The sequence below is a fragment of the Tachypleus tridentatus genome, chromosome 9, assembly GCF_004210375.1.
Source record: "Tachypleus tridentatus isolate NWPU-2018 chromosome 9, ASM421037v1, whole genome shotgun sequence".
NCBI lineage: Eukaryota > Metazoa > Arthropoda > Merostomata > Xiphosura > Limulidae > Tachypleus > Tachypleus tridentatus.
The window spans coordinates 165,269,288-165,293,441 of record NC_134833.1 but is presented as its reverse complement, the minus strand read 5'-3'; the positions used below and the strand labels follow the sequence as shown (position 1 = coordinate 165,293,441).

Here is a 24,154-nt window from a genome sequence, read left to right as displayed (position 1 = left end):
CAGGCTCAAAAGCAACGGAGAAAAGGCCCAAATCATCACATGCTCAATGGAGTAACTGAAGAAAACAAATCAGAGGCAGCTCCTTTTTATCACTTTTAATCATTTAACTGCAACCTTCGGACACATTTGTCAATTAGGTTTGTTGGGCTATTTGCTATGTCCACTATAGGGAATAGAATTCCAAATTTCAGCATTTTATTTCTGTGAACTGACTACTGCCCTATGATGTACTGAGAAGCCAACAGAATAAAAGAAAGCACAAGAAAAAGCAAATCAGAGTTATTTCCAAAATGTTAAGAACTGCCATCAGTTCTAGCATCAAAGAATCGTGGAGGAACACCATCTAAAATGTGTACCCATCTCCAGATTGATGAACTGTATTTGGTACACCACACTAGCCCTATACCATAGCATCAGGTATTGATTTTTGGTCCATGGTAAGAGGATGGTTCACACTTTCTTCACTGTCAATACACCAACACTCTGTTCTCAACTGAGTGGGATAGAGCACATTCAGAAGGATGCATCCATGGTCCACTGTCCAAGCAGTTAAGGCCTGATATGTTTCAAGGACTCCCATTCTTCACTCGAAAGGAAAACATGCACATATTATGGGGAATCTGGTCACACTAGAGAAAGTGCAATGGATAACCACGAAACTTTGTTCTTAAAAGCAGGGCAGCTCTTAGTCATTCAACCAAGGCTGGAGACACTGCTTTACTCACAATAATCCACTAATTGGTATGGTCTGGCATGGAGTTTATTATTGAAGCAGAATGCTGTGAGGATACCTCATGATTTTGTAAAACACATCATCTCAGTGGTGAGTATTATAGATTTTAAGGATCAAACAATATTTATACACAGAGCAGAATTTAACATTGGCCACTGTAATGGAAAGAAAAATGGCAAAAAATCTTACCCACTCAAAGTTGAACTAAGGTGTTTGAAAAATTTCAATCATGCAAGCAACATAAAACTGGAGGAAATGAACTGGATAGACAAGACAATCGAGATCAGAGGGTAAATACAAATGTGAAGTGGAAATTAAGGAAAATGGTAAGAATATGGTGCTGCAAACAGGTGGAAAAGAAGCATGCTCAAGAAATAAATGGAAAAGTATGATGTCACTGAAAAGCCAAGGTATCGTACTGTAAAGTGTAGTCGAAAACAAGCAGTTTCAGATATGACACAAAGTAGAAAGAAGGTCTCCAAGATATATATTTCAAGTCAAGGAATTAGAAGGGATATTGAGGCCTTATGCTAAGCTACCAGAACAGGCAATCAAGAAATGGTAGGATATGAAAACTGGTACAAGAAATAGGCAGTTAAATGTTTCAAGGCTCATACAGAATTAAAAAAAACTTGAAGAACTCTCATTTTTCAAGAACCGTTCATGTTATCATGAAATCAAAACTCACAATATCAATAAGTTAACTATTTTCAACAGTATGATTATAATTATATTGTATATTGACAACTAGTTATCATTTTGATGATTCACTAAACATTTAATATATGTATGAATGAAGTATAAAAAATATGTAATAAATTCACATTATATATCACTTTTAACCCTAATTTTGGAATACTTTTCATTGACATAAAGACTATTCTATGCTTGTACTTCAATCTGAGTCCTTTCAATTTCACACAAGTACAAAATAATTATCACTTACATAAATGCCCTATGCTTATGAAGATCAATATGAATGTTTGAGTCACATTTCTTTACTAACTGATCTAATCTGGCTTGTTTTTCCTTAATGCCATTTCTCAATAGATAAAGTTTTACCAATATTCTCTGGTTATGCAGATTTCAACTATATCATCACTTCAAACTTCGATACACATTCTTCCTTGGTGTGATTTGGACTTGTAGCACTCATCATGCTTAATAGTGTCATAAGCTAATCTTTGTGGTGTTTAACTCATTTATTTCTTAACTTCAAGTTCTTTGTTTTGATACTATATTGTTTAGGATTTTTTTTTCTCCCAAAAACGATGGTTTATGTTATATACCTTAAGACTACAATTGGTTAATGTTTGTAATTCAATATAAAATAAAGAATTATGTAACAAAATTAAGGGTTTCACACTTTATGAAATATATCCTCTTACTTTTGAATTATAAACCTGGCTGCCATCTGCAAGGGAACCATCTTTAATTTTGTGCTAATGACATCACATATCCAAATTCTGATCAATGTGTAAACATCTAAATATATGCTTAATGCTGCTTTATCAGGTTCATTATAAATGATAATTCCTTGTTCACAAGATAAAGATGCACTCTAGAGTGTTTATCTAGCAGGTTGAGTACTTTTGATCAAAAGATAAATCTTCGTTCAGTCACATTTATGAATGGTTTCAGTCTAATGGCTCAGTTTTATTGAATAAAGAATGCATCCATATCCTTTCAGATCTACTCTCAAACTAGTACCATCATCAACTAAGTCCTCAGTCCTTGTTCACTATATTTTCATTGAATACTACTATAGAAGGTTTAGTATTATTAATTAAAAGTATAATTGTTCACTGAGATCTATGGACAATCTTGCTATAGTTGTTATAGTGTCATGAATTAAATATTCTTATCTAGATCTGTGGAGTTTGGTTTGTTTTGAATTTCATGCAAAACTACATGAATACTACATGTCCCTAACTTAGCAGTGTAAGACTAGAGGGAAGGCATCTAGTCATTATCACCACTGCAAACTCTTGAGTTACTCCTTTACCAACAAATAGTGGGCTTCACCACCTTTATAATGCCCCAATGACTGAAAGAACTAGCATGTTTGGTGTCACAGGAATTCGAACCTGCTACCCTCTGATTACAAGTTGAGTGCCTTAACCACCTGGCCATACCAGGTCCCTGTCAACAGAGTTGCTCTAGTTGGTTAAAATTCGTTAAGTATTTATGGACATAGCCGAGCTACAGATATTAAAGGTGGAATTTGGTATGTTTCTGTACCCCATAACACATCCAAATCTTTGAATCATCTAATATATTGGATTGTATACAAGTTATGTACTTTGAAGAATAAAACGGTCTGTGAAAATTAGAAACACATCATCATCACATTACAAAAACTTTACAAATATTTTATATAATTTTAATATACAAGTGTGAATAACCATTCAGTATTCAACTAAGCATCAATCAGAGAATTATTTAGCATTTTAAAGTGTGGTAATCTAGTACACTTAATATTTCTGGTTTGGGTTAAGTATATGAACACCAACAGAAAAGGATGAACAAGCAAACATGAGTTTCTAAATAAAAACATTTATTCATATAATTAATACTGCTTGGTCTTCAACCAAACTGGTCAGTTTCAAGATTTCATATTGAACTTCATGTTACTGGAACAGACAGAGGGAATATTCCTTATCTCTGTAGGAAGTGTATACAAGAGTCAAAATAATAACAGTATCACAGCATTATTGGGTGAAAATATATTTTTCCCTACATGTATATATTATACACCTTCAACTCATAATAACAACTTCTTTATATGCATATGGCATCACTCCAGCAAGGCATGAAACAGAAATACAATTAAGCAAGTTTAAATCTATGAAACAACTGGTGAGGTTTTTAATCTTAAGTCTAAATTAGAGTCTTAACACAACTTTATGACATTTTTGCATCTGATTTACAGAAGTGTCACAAACTACAAAAAAAACAAACCTGCACGAAAATATAACTAAGTAAGGATATTTCTTCATGAACTTTAATACATCCAAGCATCATAAAAACTATCAGTTTTTGTTTTGGGTGCATGTTTTCTTATATCAAAGCCACATTGGGTTATCTGCTATGTCCACAGAGGGAAATTGAGCCCCTCATGTCAGTATTGTAAATCGAAAGACTTATCGCTGTCACAGCAAAAGAACTTTGTTGTGTTAAAGATATTTTGAAAGGTCCTTTCCCTCTAAAATGGAATAGATCCATGCAGTTTACAATGTATTAGAAGATATTTGTATGGAAATATTATTTTCCAATTACTACAACGTAATAAAATATTCTTTGAATTATTATTTTAATTTAAACTGGTGATGCCTGTTAGTCATCCCAACTACTTAATATTTCATTTAATTTAGTTTCATTGCTGTATATTATATAATTATTGTAATGTACTGACTACAAAGTTTCTCACTCAATCTAAGTTTAATATTTTTATATCATCAGTGTTTCTAAATGATGGTGACACTTTTGATGTTATCTTTTTGTAACATTTGCTTCAGGTAATTTACAATTAATGAAAATAACCTTGAGTCATTAATAAATAACCAAACACACACACACTAGGAATTACTTTCATCTGAAACCAAGTATATACATTTATCATTAAGTATTAAGGTCTTATTTTTGATATGTATTTACTTCAATTTTTAATTATCATAATTCCTCTTAAGGGTTTTGTTTCAGCACCATTATCTTAGAGATATTAAGTGGCCAGATACTCACCCTTAAATTTACTTACTTATAAATCTTATGATTAATGAATACAAATAAATAGCTTTCATAATCATCACAACATAAAGGTTTCATCTGATAGTATTCAGTTTCATCACAACATAAAGGTTTCATCTGATAGTATTCAGTTTCATCACAACATAAAGGTTTCATCTGATAGTATTCAGTTTCATCACAACATAAAGGTTTCATCTGATAGTATTCAATTTAATTTTCCTTGTTTTTTTTTTAAATTTACACAGTATAATTTTATTTAACACTAGTAAATAATTTATATGCTTACTTTTATAGAAGATAATTAAATGATAAAATATATCTCTTACTGGTAGTATCTCTCCTATCAAAGTATATCATTCTATATTCTACTACAAGATAAAGTTTCTAGCAACAACCACACATATATAATTGAAAACTAACCATCACCGACATATACAACTAAGCCTTGGGGCCAGTTGATATTCTTTAAGTTACCGAATCTCATCATTATTTTCATTCAGTTCTTCAGACACATCAAACACACCAATCAGAAATTTATTACTAATAAAGGAAGAAATTCAAAACCTGTAAAGTTTAAAAACCATTTCAAGAAAGTTAATAAAATAAATAAACCAATTATCATCTTGTGTCTTGGCATAAAATGTGTTACTTATTATTACCATGTAATTAAAAATAAAAATGTCAAATGTGAATGTGGAAATCAATTATTAAAAAACATTCAGCAAAACAAAGTTTTCTTCATAGAAAGAAATAAAATTATATGTAAGGAAGATAAACCACTTCAAGATTTTTTATAAAATATTGTTGGTTATAACTTATGTAAAAAGTGTTTTACTGATTATTATAAAAACTAAAATACATGGAAAAAAGTAGAATGTGAATAAAAAAATTATTAAACAATATCTTAAAGAACACTAAACAAGTTATGCAAAATAGAAGTTAAAAACTCCAGATTATGTTAATATCAAACCTTGTGCTTTGTTTGTTTAGAATTAAGCTACACAATAGTCTATCTGTGCGCTGCCCACCATGGGTATCAAAACCCAGTTTTAAGCAGTTTGAAGACCTACTGCTGTGCCACTGGGGGGCCTAATAAGCAAAACAAACAGATCACTCAAACTACAATACCACTGAAAGTCTGCTAAATAGTGGATATTTTAAATCTAGGAAAATTTGATTTGATAAAAATTCACAGAGAAATAATTGCTAAGTAAATACAAGTTTCATACATATTTAATTATGAAATAAATTACAATGGAAAAAACATTACAAACAATTTTATAAGAAATACCATATCGAATGTAAAGAGCATTATATAAAAACAGCTATTCAAGGACAAGAAAGCCAACAAGGGACAATTGTAAACTTATTAAATAAACAATATTAATAATTATACTCATGAATTTTTGTTTAATTTAAGCTGAGTTCTTACTTTTAACCCCCAAGTAAATAATTATTAGATGAAATGGAAAGATTATCTAAGCACTTACAATTTATCTTGTATAGAATGCCCAGATCTACCTGTATTTTACATGGACTGAATCAATGATAGCTGTAGTTAAAATTAAAAAATATATAAACTGATGACTCATATCCATCCCTGTAACATTAAATATTTAACTGGCTTTAACCATAGAGACCAAAAAGCCCTACATAGCTGTTTCTAACAATAAACACACTTACCTAAAACTAACAGAAGATATATTAAAGTGTATAGATGGACCCATCAAAGCTTGTGACCCTGATTCTGGAATTTATTTAGCACTTGCCTAAACTCGTAACTATGCAATTTTTGGAGGTATAAAAACTTAAATAACAAAATTGTGTGAGAAAAAAAAAGTAGCCCTAAATTATTTTACTTCTTTAAAACAAGAAACCCAGGGACTTGGGTGTTTTACTTCTTCAAGACAAGAAACCCAGAGACTTTGGTGTTTAACACGAGAAATGAACTGACCCTATCAATAGCTTGCCTGAAACCTGATGTATCCCAAGATGACGAGAAAACCCACTTGTAGAGAAAATTATATATTTAAAAATGGCTGGTATGGGTTGAGAAAGCACTAGTAGTGCTCTTCTGATGTATTCCACTTTGATTTTTGGGCTAAAACTCTCCTGTCAAGAGCAGAAACTGCTCAGCACATAGTCAAGGGATATTATAACTACCTTCCACTTTCACAATGACTTAAGTAAACCTAAAGTTACCTGACTGGAAAAAACTAATAGAAGAAAAATCACAATTATTTAGAGAAATAACATCAGATTCGGATAATAAAGCACTCTTGGAAATATTCCAGAACAAGCTCAGCATTTGCTTTTTAAACATTCAGGGTTAACTATAAAAGAATTCCAGCAGCAGGTAGAGCTATAGCAAGGAAACACAAAGAAGGTAAATAGAATCTATAAAATACTGTGTGTTACGTAGAGCTCGAGATACACCAGCACCTATCAGGATGCTGAAGCTAAACTAGTTCTTAAAGTCCACATAGAAAGAAAACAAATCAGAGCAATAAGCAGAAATATATCATACTCTGAGGCTAAGTAAGTAATTGAACTGAATGACTGTGAATCATCAAATTTAATTATAATATAGACAGGTCATGCAGCTTGGTGTAAAAATTATGTAGACAAATAAGAATCATCGAGATTAGCAGACTGTAAATGAATTAAAAAATTACTAAATGAATATGGTTAGCTTAAGTATTTGTGAGATAACCTGTGTGAATGAGTGGAACAGAATTATTTGAAATCAAGATGACGACTGAAGTTGTGAACTGTGATTAAGTGGTAGTTACAGAAAGACATGAAATGGTTTGAAGCCAACCAACTAGGTGTTTAACGTTTCAGACAATGGTGAAGAGAATGTGAACTGAAAGTGTTATTACGAGATACTGTTGACGTTAACACTATATAACTCACTAACCTGTGTGTGCTAAAACTTACATACTTCCCAAAGAAAGATCAACGATTGTGGAAATGGAAGATATTAAGGTAGCAGACATATACAAGGTAAAGTACTTAGCCATGAAAACCTGTTATACTGAGTTGACTGATAATTAAAGCTTCTCCACAAGTTTGTTGAAGAAAGTAAACATTGGTACATTAACTATCTAACATTAATAAGTATGAAAGGAAGTTTGATTACCACTTTTATTAATAGACATTTGCCACAGGTTCAAAGGTGATTTCACTAAGTCATATACAAACGGTCACTCTTGCCACCCATATCACAGGACCACCCTGTGTCAATATCGAGGTATTTGGATCCACATCTTAACATAGAATTATTGCATTTAATACCAGCAAAATACACCACAAATACTACATGGAGCCTGACGAACACCATACACAATCTAAATCTGAATACATAGTTGATGTATTTTCCAAACTCTTAGGACAGCCTTTAATGTTCTGCAGTATGTAACAAATTTACACATATAGGTTACCTTAGTTGTATCTGACTTTTAGAATTATAAGACCTTAGATTTAGTGGTGATGTATTGGGAGGGGGGGATGATGAACTTACACAAATGTAAGATTCCTCCCAGCTGTGTATTCTTCAAGGTACTTTTAAGCTATAGTTACATACATATATTTTCCATAACTTATGGTTGGAACCCAGTGTGTAGTTTAAATTAACTAGTTTTTACAAAATGTTTTCACCTATTTGACTCAAGTGTGTTCTAGCTGATGTTTTTGTAAATTAAAGATTGATACAAACTGTTCTGCACATAACGTACAACTGTAAGGTTTCTCTCCAATGTGTATTCTTTGATGTATTTTTAAGGTACTATTTTTACAAAGGTTTTTTCCACACACTGTACAACTGTAAGGCTTCTCCCCAGTGTGTATTCTTTGATGTCTTTTTAAGCAACTACTTGTACGAAAGTATTTTACACACACTGTACAACAGTAAGGTTTCTCACCAGTGTGTATTCTTCGATGGGTTTTAAATTCACCACTTGTTCTAAACTGTTTACCACAAACTCCACAAGTATAAGACTTCTCACCAGTGTGTATTCCTTGATGTGATTTTAATCTATTTTTTGTACTAAAATATTTTCCACATACTGCACAATTATAAGGTTTCTCTGCACTATGTATTTTGTAATGCATTTTTAAATTACTTTTTGTTCCAAACTGTTTCTCACACACTGTACAAGTGTATGGTTTCTCCCCAGTGTGTTTTCTTTGATGTCTTTTTAAATCAGTCTTTGTTCCAAACTGTTTTCCACAATCTGCACAATGGTAAGGCTTCTCTCCAGTGTGTATTCTTTCATGTCTCTTTAAGTCAGCCTTTGTTCCAAACTGTTTTCCACAATCTGTACAACAGTAAGGTTTCTCCCCAGTGTGTCTTCTCTGATGTATTTTTAATTCACTATTTGTTACAAACTGTTTTTCACAAACTGTACAACCATAAGGTTTCTCACCAGTGTGTATTCTATGATGTTTTTTTAAGTTACAGCTTGATATAAACTGTTTAGCACACAATATACACTTGTAAGGTTTCTCACCAGTGTGAGTTCTTTGATGGACTTTTAATTCACCATTTGTTCGAAACTGCTTTCCACAAACTACACAACTGTAAGATTTCTCCCCAGTGTGTATACTTTGATGTGTTTTTAAGACAATATTTGTACGAAACTGTTTCCCACACACTGTACAACTGTAAGGTTTCTCCCCAGTGTGTATTCTTTGATGTGTTTTTAAGTAATTATTTGTACCAAAGTGTTTTCCACACACTGCACAACTGTATGGTTTCTCCCCAGTATGTATTCTTTCATGTATTTTTAAGTCAGTCTTTGTTCCAAACTGTTTTTCACACACTGTACAACTGTATGGATTCTCCCCAGTGTGTATTCTTTGATGTCTTTTTAAGGAACTACTTGTACGAAAGTGTTTTCCGCACACTGTACAACAGTAAGGTTTCTCACCAGTATGTATTCTTTGATGGGTTTTAAATTCACCACTTGTTCTGAACTGTTTACTACAAACTCCACAAGTGTAAGATTTCTCACCAGTGTGTATTCTTTCATGTGATTTTAATCTATTTTTTGTACTAAAGTATTTTCCACATATTGCACAATTGTAAGGTTTCTCCCCAGTATGTATTTTGTAATGTATTTTTAAATTACTTTTTGTTCCAAACTGTTTTCCACACACTGTACAAGTGTATGGTTTTTCACCAGTGTGTCTTCTTTGGTGTATTTTTAAGTGACTATTTCTATCAAACTGTTTTCCACAAACTGTACAATGATATGGTTTCTCTCCAGAGTGTATCTTCTTTTGTTGTATTAGGCTATTTACACTTAATTTTGTTTCTCCATTAATTCTGTCATTTGGTGACTTTACGTCTTCTGTAATGTGATCTTCTTGTTTTATAACATAATAACCAAGAACCTGACTTCCACAACAGATGTCCACACTGGTCTTTATATCTAAGACAGATATATAAATTGTGTCACACACTAGTTAATAACAAACAAATATAATACAATACTTTATTTAATGTCTAAATATGTTTTAATGTTCTAATATAATCAACATAAATACCAATATAAAAATATTAAAACAAAAATTAGTTTGACATGTTTCATTAAAACGTTTCATCTAGATAAGAATATTATTGAAAATGAATTGTTGGTAATGTACCACGTTCAAGAGATGTTTTTAGTGGATAAGGTTTAAACATCATTTTCTACATGATAACGTAGTATAGCACCAAACAATGTTACTTTCAAACTGTTAAGATATTTCTAACAAGAAATGGTCGACTATCATGAAATGTTCTAATGATTTATCTACTTAAATATGATAATTAACATGAATAGTTTATAATTCCTGTTCATAAGTTCAGTACGTGTTAAATAAATAATTATTTATTACTTTAGAATAAATTAAAATGTTTATCAACATACTATTTAATAAGTGGCTAGAAAACTGACCACATGAATTCAAACCTGTCCATGACAAACACTACAGTTATGACACTTTTTTGATGTTTTGACAATTGAGCCATGTATCTGAGTTCATTTCCAACACCCAAATATCAAGTTCACATCCTAACTTGAAGAAAATGCTGTTCCTAGATGTCAGTATTAATGAAGAAGTAAAGATTTTTTTACCTCTGTGTACCATACAAGAACTTTAACTGGTTTCTACACTGGTTTTCAAGAGTTTTATCCCCAACATAATCTGATTATATCACTATTAAAAGAGATTTTTAAACCTTTGTTCTAATTATTTTATTTACATAAAAATGTTACTCTTCTGAATAAACACACGTTAAATTATGGCGAACCAACAGATTTTCTTATGAAGATTACACAACTGCTTAAACAAAATAATTTTCAGCCACCAGCCAATGAACACATCCTTAAATTTCCCCTCATTATCATCGGCTTCCTTTTATGAGTTTCCAATCCCTACCAATTAAAAAAGTACATAAACTTGTATGTTCATGGCTTGTGTATAAATATAGGTGTAGTGACTGTAGGGTTACGTACATTGGTAAAACTAAACACCACTTAAAAACTAGTCTGTAAACATTAGAAGTATCTAACAGTACCAACCTTCCACTACTTAAACTCATTCATTCATACACATTATAAAACCACAGATCACAATATCTGATTTAATGACTTATCTATCACTCCCACAGAATCTTCAGACCTTGTACTCTACATTAAAGAAAGTCTTCTCAGAGCTAACGACTGCCCAGTCCTTAATAATTCACACAGATCTTTAAACCTAAAACTGTTCTAAATTTTTACATGTAACTCAGCCACAGTGTAATATATATGTATAAATATTGTTTCATCCATCCACTTCTGCTTTTCTTAAAAAACAATTATTATATTATAATTGTAGTAACAATCATCTTTGCATTATGATTTTCAGATTCCACTGAAGATGGAATAAGTCACTCAGAAATCTTTGAACATTGAAATAAAATGTTTTATCTTCACCTTCTTCATTGTACTACTTCTCAGTTTTGTGTGTTAATTTAATATTTATAAACATGAAGATTGAGACTAAACTAAAAGGTTCACTTATATATTATTTATCCTGTAACTATTAAACTGTTTCATTACTGACTTCAACATGTTAAACTAAGGGACTGTAGATATGGAATTAATCAAGTCTCAGATTTGTATCTCAGAATGACAAGCAATAAAAGTGTTAATACCCATACCAGCTGTTCTGAGATACATTTTTATTTCAAGTGGGTTTCTCGTCATCAAGAATTACAAATCTCAGATTCAATAAGGCTGGCAGTGCTCAGGATAATCATATCTGTACATTCACAGAACATGAAATAAAAACAGAAAAACCACACACAGACATATAAATCTGAAGTTACTCCTGTTTCATATGGTTCCATAGATCTTAAAATACAACCAAGAATTCAACCAATTTCTTAACCCTCTCACAATGGGTAGGCCAAAGTGCATGTCACACTGTTTTAGATAGTTACATTAACAATTCAGCATTAAGACATAGTTAATAAATCAAACGTATTAAAAGTTACACAAAGTTATATTCTTAAGTTTACTTTAGGGTTACAAGGTCAGTCATACTGATCAAGTTATTATGTTAATGGTTGAGCAAGTGTCAACAAACTTAAGTTTGAGGTGATGTTTGTACTTACCAGATGTACTTTCTAACCCTGATTCAATATCTCTTTGATATTCAGTTTCTGTTTTCACATTCATAACATTATAACATGAACCATCCTGGTCCTCATTGTCACTGTAACTGAACTTAGAAATAACATCATCTTGTAGCAGATCAGCTGGTTTCTCTGTTTTCACATGAACAGATATATTCTAGAATCAAACAACAGTTGAAAGGGTTAATAGAAATAACCACCACTGTTATCATTACATAGTTTATACAGTTCATTTCAGAAATGATTATATAATTAACGAATCTAATGTTTTAAATTTGGTTATGTACATAAACAGTCCTAAAACTGTGTGTTTAAAAAATATTTTTTGGCTACTTCTATAAAGAGGCAGACAAAGCAATGCCATATAACCTTCAAGTGGTGCATAAAACAAAAATATTATGTTGCTGAAAGTACACTTCCAATGATATACATAATTAATGTGGCATGAATGAAGAAACACAAACTGTTATAACACCATAACTTAGGAATGATGAAAACGTGAAGTTAATGCATGTGCAAACATCTTTGTATGTTGAATTAATAACATTGCAAACATTCTGCAATGATAACAAGCTATGTGCTATTAATTTTAATTAATGCCTTCACTTGTTGTAAGGAGATTTATAATAAGACAATTGTTAAAGAATTTTGAAGTATAAAAAAAAAAATTAAAGCTATGGAGGAATGTCATATTGGCTTTACTGGTGAAGTTATCAAGCTAATAAATTGGTGACCCTAGTGAAAACTGAGTTTTGAGAAAATAGCTGTTAAGTCAAAATTAAACTCTTTATGCAGAAAAGAAGTTAAACTTTCAATTTAGGTTAAATTTGACAAATGTGATTTTTGAAATATTGGGAGTGCTCCTTAAGGGTCCAAGTTGGCATAATGTCTTGCCTTAATGATAAGCCTGAAGTCAACACAAGGAATAGGCAGGACTGTGACATTACTGTTACAGATGACTTTCTAGCAGTTTTAGCAAACTTGTTAACATAATTATCAACATTGCTGAAAATCCAGAGAGTAAAATTCAAAGGTCTTTAAAGAGCTACACAAGACAATAAGGATTATATAATTAGTGAACTGCTTATCCTCAGCATAACCAAGAGAAGAAAATAGCATATAACTGAACAGCAAACACAGAATCTGTAAAGGGGATTATACAGTTGTTTGCCATAACACCCAAGACAGAACCAAAGAAGTTGCCTGATTTCAAACTATCCACAAAAACAAGAACAGAAATAAGGTTTGAAAGGTGTACAGAAAACTGAAGTCTGTACCTCCAGTCAGGAGTATCTGACTCCTTCAGGTGATTGAAAGGAAAGGTACAAGTGGAGATGGTTACAAGTCATGAAGAAATTGGCTGATCATCAAATCCAACAATATCATCTATTGTTGATACAGTTCAGTCAACTGTTCCTGGATAGTAAGACCAAGGATAAAAACAGAGATGAAAATGTATCTCAGAACAGCTGGTGTGGGTATTAACACTTTTACTGCTAAAGAGAGAACAACGTTTTGACATTCCTAGGTCATCTTCAGGTTAAGAAAGAGAGAGTTTGAATGTGACCATTGATGGACATGTCTTAGTGACGAGAGTATAAACGGGTACAGAATTGTAGGGGGCACTGCAAGTGAATGTTGGGTACGTATACCCATTTATACTCTCATCCCTAAGACATGTCCATCAATGGTCACATTCAAACTCTTTCTTTCTTAACCTGAAGATGACCTAGGAATGTCAAAATTTTGTTCTCTCCTTATCAGTAAAAGTGTTAATACCCATACTAGCTGTTCTGAGATACATTATTTCAAGTGGGTTTCTCATCATCAAGAAAAACAGAGATTTGCAAAAAAAATATCCTAGTAAGGCATGATGACACAATGACAGGAAGGATGTTGTGGTAAGACTGTATACTGTAAAGAAAGGTTCAAATATGTGATGTCATGTGGAAGTTTATATAGAACTCTATGTATAAACTGTCCTACAAAATTAAGCCTTTATGTAAAATGAAGTTTTAACAGCAGGTAGAAGGAGATGTTTTCACTATATTCCAAGGCAAATCCAAGTCTCATCTGGTTGCACCTATCCCTTGGAAAGTACTTGATAGTTATTATAAAGAGAGCACCTTGTAATACTTTTTCAGTTAACATCCTCAACTTAAGGTTGAGTTAAAATGATATCTTATTGAAGGGAAGACACTACTTACAAAGTAAACTCTTTATACTGATGTCCACAGCAGCTTAGGACTTAGGAAAAATTAATCATATATTTTTAAGATTCCGGTTGGTTTTGTAAACATCTGTTCTGAATAATAAAGTTGCAATCCTAAAACTAATTTGGTTACTATCTTGTGTCACTTTCTTACTTACTGTGGTTTGTTGGCTTGCATTAAAAATTCATAATATCTAATTAAAAAAAAAACTAAGGTGTGGCCAAAAAAGGACTTAACAAGCACTTGTTTTTTATAGGAATGGCATGGACACCTGTATTAAAGCAATACAAAAGTCATCTCAATATTCCTTTCTACAAGTCATCAGAAGTTATATATGGTAGAGTCACTATCTCCAGTGCATGTGCTACTTTTCAACTATCCATATAATTTTTATTCAACAAGCCTAGCACCTTGTGATGATGAAAGACCCACTTGAAGTAAAAATTCATCTCAGGACAGCCAATAAGGGAATTAGCATTTTTACTAATAAAACAGAGAATGTTTTGACCTTCTTGCATCATCTTCAGATGACCTAAAAAGGTTGAAACATTGTTATCTGCTTTATTAGTAAAAGTGTTAACACCCAGGCCTAGCAGTAACTATAATTTTATCATCACTTTACAGAAAAAAACAGTTTTCATGATTTTTAACTACCTAATTTATTATCATTATATGAAAAACTTAAAAAGCTTTAGAATATATTCTATGATTTAGTAGCCAAAGTATGCCATCTTATAAAAAAGAAAAAAGTGACAAGTATTAGAAAAAAAGGATTTTTATTTAGTAAAAATATTATGTAGAATGGCTAATGAACTTGAAGAAAAAAACAGAAATCAAATAGGACAGGGGGTGGAAATGGACAGATCACTTGATCCAGCTAATTATCACACAGCAGACTAAGCTGTGTTAGCATTACATTAATACATTAATACCTTCCTCAATGGCAAAACAAATAGAATCATAATTTCCAATCATAAAATGTCACTGTTGTAAAATAATCACAAAGCTAGGATTCTAAAGGTAACTGAATGACGTGTAATTATGAAAGCCGAGATTCTATTCAAACATCAAGCTGTTGACAGACAAAGTGGGGAAGCCAGTTATGTAGGGATTTTCTCCTCCATGTACATACAGCTTAGTCTATGTGATAATTAGCCAGAAGTGATATGCCAATTTACATAATTGCTTGGTTTACTTTTCCAAGTTCAGCAACCAACCCTACATAGGTTTATGATTTAGTGATAAATTTCTAATATTTGTATAAATATATAAAATTACAAAATATTTTATATTTAGGTACAAAAACAAAGAAAAGGTGCTAACAAACAAACATTTAAAGTTGAAAAGATATAAAGTTTATAATTTTTTGTTTTAGAATGATATTTTAATTACAAGTTCCACCCATTGTCTCTGTTCATGTTTAGATTTTCAATAATGAGTGTATCTTCCATACATTTTCATTAATTTTTTTAAAAAATAAGAGAGATGTTTAAACTGGTTGTTGGCTACTTCCCTGACCTTCTTGCCTGGAGTTTTGTTTAAACACAGTATGAGTAGACGTGTCTTGAAGACGTTCTTTTATTTTACCTTGGTAACCGTATCCAGTTAAGACAAAAAACCTTTTCCTGTGTCTAATTTTTTTTTATTAGATTTTCGTTTCTTCAGAGCCCTTTGATAGCTGTTTTTCCTACGTACAAGATGTTATTTTTTCTTGATAGTTTTTATACAGTGTATGTAGGATATTTTTATTTAGTGCTACATGAGTGAGATTTTTTTTCTGTGTGGCTTTTAATGTCTTTTGGCTCTTGATACTTCCATGTCAAGAGAGTTATTACTATTTGATTGGTTCTTCTGATTATCTTTGTGACGATGAGCATCTCCCATAAGGTATTGGTTAGTACAAAATGGATAAAAGTCATTTAAAGTATTATAAACAGTTTCACTTATCTTTCCTACAGTTTATTCAGGCCCTTTAGTTCCATGATATTCTTTCCAACAGAAAATATGTATGCATAACTTTTATTGAAAGACAGCAATAAAAAGAACAACTCTAAAATCTAGACACAATTTAGTTTGAAAGAAAACCAAGGTTTGAAAAATTATTATGGTAATGTTTAATCTAGGTTCATAATTTGTAAACATACAAGTTTTTACATTGTACAACTGATAAAACCTAGTCTGATAACAGCATTATTTTATATCCTTAGATGTTACTGGATAAAACCATAAGTAGATTGCTGTAACCTTTAACATTGTTAAACTTTAACAAAGCTGAAACATTTATTATATCTTATGGTAATCAATGTAAGAAGGTTTAGCTGTAACAAATATTTGTTCATGTTCTCCCACTGTGATGCTGCTGTACAACATCCAAACTCTGAAGAAGAATACCAGTTGACATTTCCAGCCTTTCTTCTCCTTCCAACTTCATCAGGCATGGTCAGGGCATTCCTTTCAGTGTCCCAGTCACAAAAGTCAGTTTTCATGAGGCATTCCCATTACCCATTGATTGAAAGCATTTCAGATCTGATGAGAAAAGATTCCTTGTATTTCCTGTCCACAAAACTGTGAAATATTATTTTCATTTTGATGCAAGCCTTGACAAATTCTTGGTACCCACTCACCACAGCAACTAAGATTTTTACTGTATATCTAGTTATTTGTTATCATTTGTGTACATGACTGTGATAAACAGAGCTCAAGTTTTGGACTCTTGAAAATCAAATCATTTGCATATCCTTAACCTTTAACTGGCATTTGTTGTGAAGATTTTAATGACAGATTCAGCACTTCATGTCCTTTCAAAAATTAAGCATTGTGGTTGCACAATATATAACTAATCCCATACCATTTTGTTTTTTCTTTCTTTCAATTCAACCAATAAGTGCATGTGTTTAGGACTACAGGCAGTTAGTTAGCTCTCTAAGCATGGGTTCAGTCAATTTGACCAACCAATACCTCTTTGTGCTCATTGAAAGCCTTTATAGATTTAATACTTCTAACTTTTAATAAAGTGTGCATAACTTTATAAAAAATATTTTTAGATAAATATTTTTAATAAACTAAAATCAAGATTTGTCCATAAATATATAGAATATTTGTTTTGAACAGTTTGTGTGCAAAGTAATTTTAATATTAAGATTAAAAATAATTTTCCTAAATACATTTCAAATGTTTCTTTTAATGTCAGTAAAACTATATTTTATGACTTTTCTCTATCCTAACCCAAAGCAGGAGTAGTTAATTTGCCCAACCTTATAATTACACATACAAATTTATCTTTTTTACTTTCTAGAATAACTTCAAATTGTAACATGAAACTACATCTGTTTAAGTCAGTAACAGTATATATCTATCTATAATTAAATTTATTTTACAGTCCTTTGAAACACATTTAACTACTATTTATGTCATTATAAGTTTGTTACTCGGGGCATGTACAAACCAACAACAGAAACTAAACTACATTTTTTCCCCATGTATCTTTCAGAAGTCCTCCAATTACATACAATATTCCTACAATCAGTGTTCTTACCAATATTATACACTCTAGCACTAGTTACAGACATTACAAATGAAACAATTTCCCAAACACTTGTTTGTCATGATGTATGAAAATCTTGCCAACCAATCTTTCATGATAAACACTCAATCTTCCCAAGACCTCTCTCCATTAGATCATCCTGGTTTTTACAAATATATGAAAGGCTTCTTAACTAACTAAAAATGTTAGCTCTCTTCATAGTCTCTTTGATGAAATACAAAAATAGCAGAATTATGAGGAATTTTTGTGAATTATACTGACCATTTTGCCATCTAATACAGTTGTAGAAGTGTCTAAAAATTGTACGTATTCACCAGATAGAGAATATAAAAAAATAAACTTGATATCATTGTTAAGAACTGATGCAGCACAACCAAGCAGGTATTATTACCTACTGCAGGATTTTCACTGAGTACTGACTGTTTCTCTTTATAAAACATCTTTAGACCAACAATATTACTGCTGTTAGAAGAACTGTAATGAGTTTTTTCACAGTAATGCAGCAAACTTGTAGTGAATTTCTTCCACTGTAACTAGAAACATGTCATCACTATTTAGGTGCCAAAAGACAGTTACAGTTACATATTATCTTTAATAACTATAAAAAGTTTAATTACCTCACTTTTATCTGATGTTACATCACAGTTTTCTTCTTGCTCCTCTCTTGTTTCATCAAATTTCAAACTTGTATGCAAAGAAATTTCTTCCAAGGAATCAGCTGCTTCTAGAAGTATAAATAATGTTGGTTTATCTATAAAAAGATTCAATATAACTTATACTTCAACAAAACGTACACAATGTATTTAGAAGTACAGGTCTTCTATAGTTTCTACAGTGAGCATCATGCTCTATTAGAGTACCAACAGAGAAATCAGAATACCGTCTATGACAATTGTAGAAAAAAAACATTTCTTACGTAGATGGGCCAACTGTTTAAACAGTCTCATGTTACAAGAAAGTGTGCCAAGCAATGTAAGGGATCTTAACTGTTAGGGATTCAGCATGGCTTAAAGAAATTACAAATAATTGAGAGTTTGAAGTTGTTAAATTTAGCCAGAAAGTTATAATTATGTATAATAGTACTAAATTAAAACAAGTGAAATTCATACCATTATGATTTGCATAAGACAAAACATTAATATTCTAAATATAAAAACTTACTACGAGTTATTGTGGAAATTTCACCTTTGTGTTTCATGAGTTTGATATCCAATAAATCATCCTGCTTCTCATCAGAAAGTGGTTCAACCTTTATTTTTAACACTTCCATGGTTACACAGAAGCTTCACCTTTATGTTCTGTAAGAAAGACTGTAGTTAAACTATAGAGAAATAAATTATGAAACAGATGTCACACCCTTCATAAATCTTAAAAAAAAATCAATAAATACTATTCTCAAAAGTTACATTATATTGATAACTTACATATCATATTAAAAGCTTTATCATTTTCACACCTTTACAGTGTGTGCCAAATTAAGCACATTTTTTTATGAATATTTCAAAACGTACGTTTCATTTAGATACAATTTATAGAGATTAACTATTATATTATCATACACAAACTGTGCAATTGTCATTCAAATCCATTAACAAATAAGAAAGTTATAAAGGTTTTCTAGATTGTTATGAATTGTACAGTGCCAAATTTATAAAGCAAGTTGTGTTTGTTGCAGAGTTTTATTGAAACTATGGGCAAGAGAAGGCATGAGAAGTAAAACTGTAAACAGTCTTGCTAAAGAAAGAAAAAATCAAATTTGTTGAGAAGTTGATTGAGACCACATAACTATTACAAAGTACCAAATCAATCTGCTAAATGAAAAGTACAAGTGATTTCAAGATGCTAACTTTCCTGCATTAAGCAAATGTGAATAAACCTTTTTCTTCAAGTAGTGTGTGTGTGTGTGTGTGTGTGTGTGTGTGTGTGTGTGTGTGTGTGTGTTTCTTATAGCAAAGCCACATTGGACTATCTGCTGAGTCCACCAAGGGGAACTGAACCCCTGATTTATCCTTGTAAATCTGTAGACTTACAAAATGAAGATGCAGTATCCTCCAGGACATTGCAAAATGTTTTAAGCCTGCAATTCAACCACCATGGTGGTTGAGGGATAGTCATAAAATCCAGTGACTTGCATGGATTCGCCAACATGTAAAATCTAATTTAAGAAGTTTTGTTTACAGATGAGTGTCTTGCACCTCTTGATGACCTGGGTGCATGGACCAGAGGATTGTTGAAAAATTTACTACTGCCCTATCCAGAATGACATATCAGTAAGACGGAGGAGGAGTCATGTTTTGGGCAGGGATCATTAGTAATGGACTTGCAGGTTCAGAGTACTTGATGATGTAAAATCACTTCTGAAGCTTATATTACATTTCATAAGGACAACTTAGAAACTTGGTATAAAAGCAAGAATGATCTCTGGAATGTTGTACTATCCTCTACAAGTGATGTTAAAGCAAAAAACATTTTAAAACTGATCAACTCCATTGAGAATGGGCTCATTCAAGTAATGTCCAAAAATGGTGGTTATATCAATAAATTATCTTCCGATTCTTTTCTATTAAGCAGTTTTTGGGTTTTGCTTATATATTAAAAATTAATTGTATTAGTTTTATTTATTATTACCTCCAACAGCTGCTATTTTTGGGCTGTAGACTCATTTGTCAGGAATTTGCTTAATAATTTGGAACTGTGCAAGTCATGACACTTTAGAAAACCTCTTATAACTTTCTTATTTGTTAGTGGATTTTAATGACAACTGTAGAACTTGTGTATGATAATAATTAATCTATATAAATCTCATTTACATCAGATACATACTTTTTGAGAAATTCAGATAAAAAACAAAACTTGCATAATAATTTGGCATGCACTGTATATTAAAGCAGTGAAGTTATCTGAAATAAGTAATTTTAATACGAGTACTACAACATCAAGAAATCCTTTACCAACAGTTTAAATATGTAATGACTGGGAATTAGACATTACTCTATTGATTAAATATACTTCATATACAAAAATAAACAAAAGCATGAGGAACTAGAAAACTACTGAAATAACTTTCAACCATTCAGGAATTAACCTATTGATAGTTTCAGTCTAATTCATGATGTATTTTATACATACTTGCTACCAACAAAGTACTTCTGGTTCTAAGTTCATTTTCTGTATTTACATGAATTTGTAATGGCCTTTCTTCACTTCTATTAGGATAAATATTTATTTCAAATTTAATTTTTTTTTTATGTAGGTAGTTTTTGAGTGATCATGATGACAATTACTGATAATCATGTCAAGCTGTCATTGGAAAAATTAACTTCATAACCTTTTGAGGGACTCTGCAAGTTAAACCAGCAGAGGGCACAACTGATGATTCAGTCTTTGCCTATAGTAAAATACTTAGATGTTTGCATTATTCATGCTTTTGGTTTGCTTCTTAAACATAACAGTTCAAAAATGCCACAAACAACTTGTGTGCCTGGATGTTCTTAAAGATGTGGTCATTTATGGCTTTCTAATCTGAAATTGTTTAGAAAGTGATTTCATGCATTCAAATTAGACCAATGGAAACTGAAGAAAGGAATTGTTTATTGTGACCATTTGGTGTTTGACATCAATGTTTCTGAAACTAGCTATGGCCATGCCTACATTTAATAAAATTTTCAATAATTTTCCCTTTCATTTAGAAAGTTGTCTCATGCTGTTCCAGTTTTATTACCTTTATGTGTTGAGTCAAGTTTTAAACTTTTATTTTCTAAATACTCTCTTCTCGCACTACATTCCATTTAGCTTAGTCTACAAAATTATTTTTGTAGGCCTATTGTTAGGCTTATATAGTGCATGATATGCATTAAGCTAATATTTCAATACTTACTTGATATGTTAAAATGCATAGCAGGTTGAAAAAGTGAGTCAGTATATATTATATATACACACATTTGTTTAGATTTTCATCCCAAGAAAGACAAGTAAAACCAAGTGTGCTCAGCTGGTCCAAGATAAATCACACTACAGTTCATTAAAAGAACAAAGTACTCAAAGGATAATATGCTTCAAACAGCCGGTAGTTGACTCACCCAAGGATACTTTTCTAGTCTCGGCCTGTAACACGTTAGAAGTGGCATATTTAGGTATGGCCTAAAGGGGGATCAGTCCCACAGCCCATGGTCTTAATTACATCGCATTGGTAGTTTTATTATATGTTAAATTACATGGGACTTAGGGCCTACACAACCTTAAATCTGCGATTGAGTGTTAGCAGTGTTAAATACAAATATTTAAATATGAGCAAACGTTAATAATAATTTTCAATCAATAGTTACAATTATATAGTTTTATTCAGCAATTCAGGACAAGGTTCTTACCAATATGTTGAAATTGTACTAGTTTTCATTTAACAGTAACACTAGTCTGACACTATTAATATTATTACATTGTTTATCTATCGATCAAATCGACTTTCTATGTCGCTGTATATCAACCCCGTCTTAGTCATGCTAAAGTTCCAATTTTCACATTTCTAACTAATTTTAGTAGAACTAATAAAATAAATATCAGGAAAACAAGTTAAATTCACTTACCATTCAACAAGGCTTGTTGACTGATCAAGTGCTGAATTACGAAGCATGCAGAGGCGGCATTGACACTAATGCAATTGATAATTAGCAGTTTCGCGGATAATCCCTTATTATCCCTACAACAGTACAAGAACTGTAGTACTAGTTAAATATCATTTTATCAATAACTCGCATGGTTCCTATTTTCCAGTTGAAACTAAGTAAAAGTTAAAACTTACAACAACTGAAACATTTATGAGTTACAATGAAAATACAACCAAAATTATTTTTAGCAAGTGAAATAAACAACAATAAATTGGTATTATAACGAAAAAGTAGAATTACTAATATAAACTAAAAATTAAAACATCTTGCTTAACATGTTAATTACCAGTTTTACGTTATAGCTGTAACTTAAAACTAGTAACAGAGTAACTTAGATGTTGCAAAGATTTACAGCTTTATAAACGCAAATTTACAATACATGAAGATGATTACCTCAAATACTTTCTTCGTCCCATCCACACGATTTTCAAGGGTATTTGTAGATTGTAGAAATGACTAAACTTGGTTTATAATTTCAATGATTAACTTGCTTATCTTATGCGTATAAGCATTTTGTCATAGTGATGTAATGAAAATGGCAACACTGTAAAGACTTATGTATTAATTAAATAATTTGTTTTCTGAAAAGTTATAGTTTCTATCAAATACTTAAATTTATTATCAGATAGAGAATGGCTAAGCCTATATAGAAATACAAAATTGTAAGATTTCAACATGAGTTCATTTTAATATTTGTACTTACATAACTTAAGAGACAAATATTTACTTATTTTTTGATATTGTGTAACTGCTATTTGTTCTTAGTAAGTTCTTAGGTTTACAGTTTTAAATTTAAAATAACCAGAACGTTTCTCTTTACTCCTCCAGTTCCCTTATTGATATTTGTCTAATCCTATTCTGAAAAAGAATATTTGTAAAAAGTTTAACATAATAAATAGCTTTGAATGCCGCTGCTTAAGCAACTTCGACGTATTTTCCTGTGGTCAGGGGTCAAAGTAGAATAAAATAAAATTATGTAAATGTTTACAATGGTATTCGTAGTTACACTACACATTGTACAAAAACAATAATATTTTATGGTTAACTTATTAACATTAAAATGTTTCTTAAGGGTTCCGTCAATAGTTGCAGAACTCAAACGTGTTTACTGCCAGAAACAACTTGGGAAACGCTGCATTAGGGTATTGTCAACTTGAAGAAAAATATTTTCTAAGATACTTTCTGATTGCTCTGATGAAGCTGAATGGACTGAATAGAAAATAAAATTCGACAAAATTGAAAATATTTTAATTTAATTAAAATATTGACTCCACAAACTTACAATGATATATATATTATCATTAATGGTTATTATATTTAAATGGTCTAGACTACTTGGCTCAACACAGAGGGAGTCGAGACAAAGTCAAACAAAAACACCCTAAACTGAAAGCACACCCATCCATGAAGTACAAAGAAAATTGTACGGATGCCTGGTAAACAGTGCTATGGAGACATGTATCCGAGAAATTGACCTGCATTATTCACAAAAGAGGAGAAGTAAGACTAGAACCACCTCTTGCTGATGCTGTGATAAAACGAGATCCCACTGAGGGTGAAATAAAACAGAAGGTGATGTAACAG

The 24,154-nt window shown here is 31.5% G+C and overlaps 2 protein-coding genes across 14 annotated transcripts in view; one reads left to right on the top strand and one right to left on the bottom strand.

Annotated features, from left to right (window-relative positions):
• The window catches only part of LOC143226869 (uncharacterized), a 38,649-nt gene extending 26,538 nt beyond the window's left edge, over positions 1 to 12,111 (top strand). The window contains exon 4 of the mRNA XM_076458398.1: positions 11,378 to 12,111. Coding sequence (XP_076314513.1) covers positions 11,378 to 11,424 — 47 coding nt within the window. The 3' untranslated portion in view covers positions 11,425 to 12,111. The remainder of the gene's footprint in view (positions 1 to 11,377) is intronic.
• Positions 3,274 to 23,696, bottom strand: LOC143226862 (uncharacterized). 13 transcript variants are annotated; one of them, XM_076458367.1, is made up of 7 exons: positions 22,964 to 23,694; positions 22,490 to 22,602; positions 21,784 to 22,010; positions 19,068 to 19,204; positions 18,524 to 18,630; positions 12,129 to 12,306; positions 3,274 to 9,915 (listed from the first exon to the last, which is right to left on the bottom strand). In XM_076458367.1, exons 4-7 carry the CDS (start codon positions 19,174 to 19,176, stop codon positions 8,150 to 8,152), a joined length of 2,160 nt encoding a protein of 719 aa, XP_076314482.1. In that variant the 5' UTR covers positions 19,177 to 19,204; positions 21,784 to 22,010; positions 22,490 to 22,602; positions 22,964 to 23,694; the 3' UTR covers positions 3,274 to 8,149. The 13 variants fall into 13 exon arrangements, with proteins under 13 accessions (XP_076314482.1, XP_076314483.1, XP_076314486.1 ...); XM_076458368.1 differs by having other exon boundaries at positions 22,490 to 22,665; positions 23,274 to 23,694; XM_076458371.1 differs by lacking the exon at positions 21,784 to 22,010.
• Positions 23,697 to 24,154: the final 458 nt, after the last annotated feature.